Here is a 3,803-nt window from a genome sequence, read left to right as displayed (position 1 = left end):
ACTTAATGGGCTTTAAAATAGCATAAAGGAGATTTTAGTGTAAAATTTTTTCATGGATTTACAGGTGGCAGCATACGTTCAAGGACTTAATTTTCAAACTCACCATGAAATGAAGAATTTTGTTTAAAGAAGCATGGCCGAAGATTTCAGTTTAATTCCATGAACATAATTACGTACGTAATCACACCACCACAAAAGCTACAGTTCAACTATAACGCTAAACATGCGTGGGCACCCAAAGCCTGCTACAAATAGAACACTGCTCGCTATATATAACGACCATCTAACCCCTCTTGAATTCACTTAAACCTCTCTCTCTCTCTCTCTCGCTCGCCATGGCTTCTTCTTCTGGTTCAGGAGTAATGGTGCTTTCTCATATGACTGTTTTGGCAGCCTGCATGTTCTTTGTTCCTGCAGCTGTTTCACATTCAGATTGCTACACCTCCATCTTTAGCTTCGGGGACTCGCTTGCCGACACCGGAAACCTGCTACACTCCAGGCCTAGTGGGTTTTCGGTCATAGCCAACCTCCCCTATGGAGAAACCTTCTTTGGGCACCCCACAGGCCGATGCTCCAATGGAAGATTGATCGTCGACTTCATAGGTATTGTCTTTTTGTGCTTCTCTACTTCCATATATAGTCTTTCTCGCTTTTAAAAGAATATGGTGAAAGTTGCTTCCATTTGTTGCCAAGGTGGTTCACAGAGTCATGCATTAATATACTACTGGTCTTGGACGTGATAACAGTGGCATCTACTCTGACTCTTAATTAGCCTGAATTTGCTTACATATCTAAGTTGAATCCAAGAACCAGGTAGGATCAGGTTGGCTGCCATTGGATTAGGATCGTGCTTTGCCGATTCTCGGGGCAAACTATCGATTCAAGATTAATTTAGGCATGCCATGATCAGTGTTCAATTATAGTCACTATATATGGCTGAATGAGTTTGTTGTCTGAGTTACTGGTGTGAAGGCCACAGTAGCGAAATAGAACTACTTAATTAGTAGAGTATTTGAATCAGGGTGGACTTCATGACCTGATAAGGCTTTGAACTCTGTGATTTTAGTGTGATTGTGGGGCCAATTTCACTCCCGTATGATTTAGACCTCGATCATGTTTTGCATGAATATAAGTGTGTGAGTTTCATTTAAGGACTATATATACACTTGTATCTAGCATTGAGTCATCTAGTCACAGTAACTATGTTATGATTTGCTATGTTCAGCAATCTTATGACTAATTTCTAATACCTTTTCAGCCGAGGCATTCGGTCTTCCTCTTCTTCCTCCATATCTGGCTGATCCTGAGGGCAAAGAATACACCAATGGAGTCAATTTTGCTGTAGCAGGAGCTACAACACTTGATGTTTCATACTTTGAGAGCAAGAACATCAATCAACTATGGACCAACAACTCACTAAACGTCCAACTCGGCTGGTTCGACAGGCTTCTACCTTCACTATGCTCTTCAAAAGCAGGTAACCAACATATAAAATCTTGTTTTCTATTCTTCCCACAACAGATGAAAAGAAAAATAAAAACAAAAGCCCACAAGAGCTCTGCTCATCTGGTAGGTAACTTCAACAAGTAATTGACGGGATCATGTCAAGGGTTCGAAACCAACAGGGGGCATCTCTTGCTGCAAGGTCAGGTCAGAGCGGGGTGTACTCCCTGGTGGGCAGGGGGGGATCTTAATGGTTTTACCAACCGAAGGCCTGTCATTGTGGCTACAAAGCCGAAAAAAGAATCTTATGCCATATGTATATAAATGAATTGGATTAGACATGGTGGTTATGATTAGGGGTATCAATGGGTTCAACCTAAATAAGAAGGTCCGACGGTAAGACCCAAAGGGACTGATTAATACATGGAGCCAGGTATGGTTTGTGAAATTTCGTAAGACCTAGGCCCGACCCAAGTTTCGAAAAAGATTCACAAATTTTCAATTAAAAAGGATAAATTTTTTTTTTTTTTATTTTATTTTACCAGGTATGGTTCGGGTCTGGTTCATGTAATCCATATACGATTCAAGTATGGTTTCTCTTATGTTTTTTGGGTCTTGTTGGACCTGGGTCTGAACTTGATCGGTACCAGTATCTCAAATCAAGTCTAGGTCTGGTTCCACGTGGGTCTGAACCAAACCCAACCTATTGACAACCTTAGTTATGATTGAATGCATCAAAATTAAACTAAAAACTTCTTTGTTTCTCATTTGGGGTATGTGATAACAGAGTGCCACCACTTTCTCAAGTCATCACTATTTCTCGTTGGAGAGATTGGAGGGAACGACTACAATTACGCCTTCTTTCAAGGGAAGAGCATTGATGAGGTCAAGGCTTACGTGCATGATGTAGTGAACACCATTGCAGATGCTGTGAATGTGAGTTTTTAACATTTTTCACACTTTGCTACTTTTTTTACCTTTTTACATTTCTTATCTCCATTTAGAAATTTTGAAGGATTTATAGTACCTTTTCATTACCACCAACATCCAGAATTTCACGGATATTGGTATTTCCTAAGAACCTTGATAAACTAGAAAGTTCTTGATTTAGGGAAATGAACAACAACAACAACAACCCACTAGAATTGTTTTTATGACTCTGGTTAAGGCCTATATCACGGCAGCGGTCGACTGCATGGTCAGTGGGGTGGTTGTGAGGGGTGCTGAGATGAAGCCACCGGATCAAACCCCGCTGGTGCATGGGTGTGTCTGAAGCTTTCAGACGTGGGCCAAGTAAGGCAGGGTATAATTAGTCGTAGGGCTCACACGAGATTTTTCTCACTTCGGCGAGGGTTCCTCATCGTAAAAAAAAACAAACATACTCTGGCAAAGGTCTATGCAACTAACTGGAACTGGCCCAACTTGGTTCGACTTCGAACCTTTCAAGCCTTTGACTACTGAACTAACCTAATGAAATGCAGAGACTGGTAAAACATGGAGCAGTGGAGCTGATGATTCCGGGGAACCTTCCCATCGGCTGTTCGACAAGTTACCTGACGGCTTTCGGGTCGCAAAATGCGTCGGTTTATGACCCTCAGATCGGTTGCCTCAAGAGCTACAACGACTTTGCAGTCTACCACAATTCTCATCTGCAAGTTGCCCTCCAAAGGCTAAGGGAGCAACACCCACATGCAAAGATCATTTATGCTGATTACTACGATGCTGCTATGGGTTTTTTCAGAAACCCCAGCCAGTTTGGTATGCCAATGACTCAATTAAATTTACCTGTTTGATTTATCAGTTTCTGACAAGAACAAAAAAATGATATATATATAAATTGGTCTGAATTGGTTTTTGAATCGAATGGATTTTCCCAAGAAAAAGGTCAAATTAGTCTGAATAGAATCAAATCGAATTGTTTTGAATCAATCTATTAAAAAATTCATTTTTTTTTTTAATAGAGCACCCCTGCATCGAATAAAAAAGGGCAGGTTCTATCCGATTCGATTCGATTCGATTGGGATTTGTTAACATCGTATCCAATGATCCAACCTCCAGTTTTTTTTTTCTAAACCAAAATAAATTGGTAACTAATGTTTGTGTTTGCTTTTCTTCATGTGTAATTTTCAGGATTTGAGAGTGCTCTGAGAGCTTGCTGTGGTAAGGGAGAGCCATACAACTTCAACCTTGGGGCCACCTGTGGACAGCCAGGGATCGATGTATGCGGTGATCCATCCAAACATGTGAATTGGGATGGCATTCATCTCACTGAGAAGGCCTACCAGTGGATGGCTAGTGGATTCATCAATGGATTCTTCACTTACCCCACTCTGAGATTACCCCTAGAATATTGCTATTAA

The 3,803-nt window shown here is 41.0% G+C and overlaps 1 protein-coding gene across 1 annotated transcript; it reads left to right on the top strand.

Annotated features, from left to right (window-relative positions):
• Positions 1-335: 335 nt before the first annotated feature.
• On the top strand, positions 336-3,803 carry LOC149817489 (GDSL esterase/lipase At5g45910-like). Its single transcript, XM_089985420.1, has 5 exons — positions 336-603; positions 1,259-1,477; positions 2,231-2,379; positions 2,925-3,201; positions 3,574-3,803. Exons 1-5 carry the CDS (start codon positions 336-338, stop codon positions 3,801-3,803), a joined length of 1,143 nt encoding a protein of 380 aa, XP_089841546.1.

The sequence above is a fragment of the Nuphar pumila genome, chromosome 13, assembly GCF_984573655.1.
Source record: "Nuphar pumila chromosome 13, dmNupPumi1.hap1.1, whole genome shotgun sequence".
In the NCBI taxonomy this organism is placed as follows: domain Eukaryota; kingdom Viridiplantae; phylum Streptophyta; class Magnoliopsida; order Nymphaeales; family Nymphaeaceae; genus Nuphar; species Nuphar pumila.
The sequence above is the reverse complement of the archived record's forward strand: the minus strand, read 5'-3'. Positions and strand labels throughout refer to the sequence as shown.

Excerpts from the sequence above, each read along its gene's own strand:
- LOC149817489 (XM_089985420.1), top strand. The coding sequence starts at position 336 with ATGGCTTCTTCTTCTGGTTCAGGAGTAATGGTGCTTTCTCATATGACT. Across the intron at positions 1,478-2,230 it reads ACTATGCTCTTCAAAAGCAG|AGTGCCACCACTTTCTCAAG; the intron begins GTAACCAACATA and ends ATGTGATAACAG. Across the intron at positions 2,380-2,924 it reads CCATTGCAGATGCTGTGAAT|AGACTGGTAAAACATGGAGC; the intron begins GTGAGTTTTTAA and ends AATGAAATGCAG.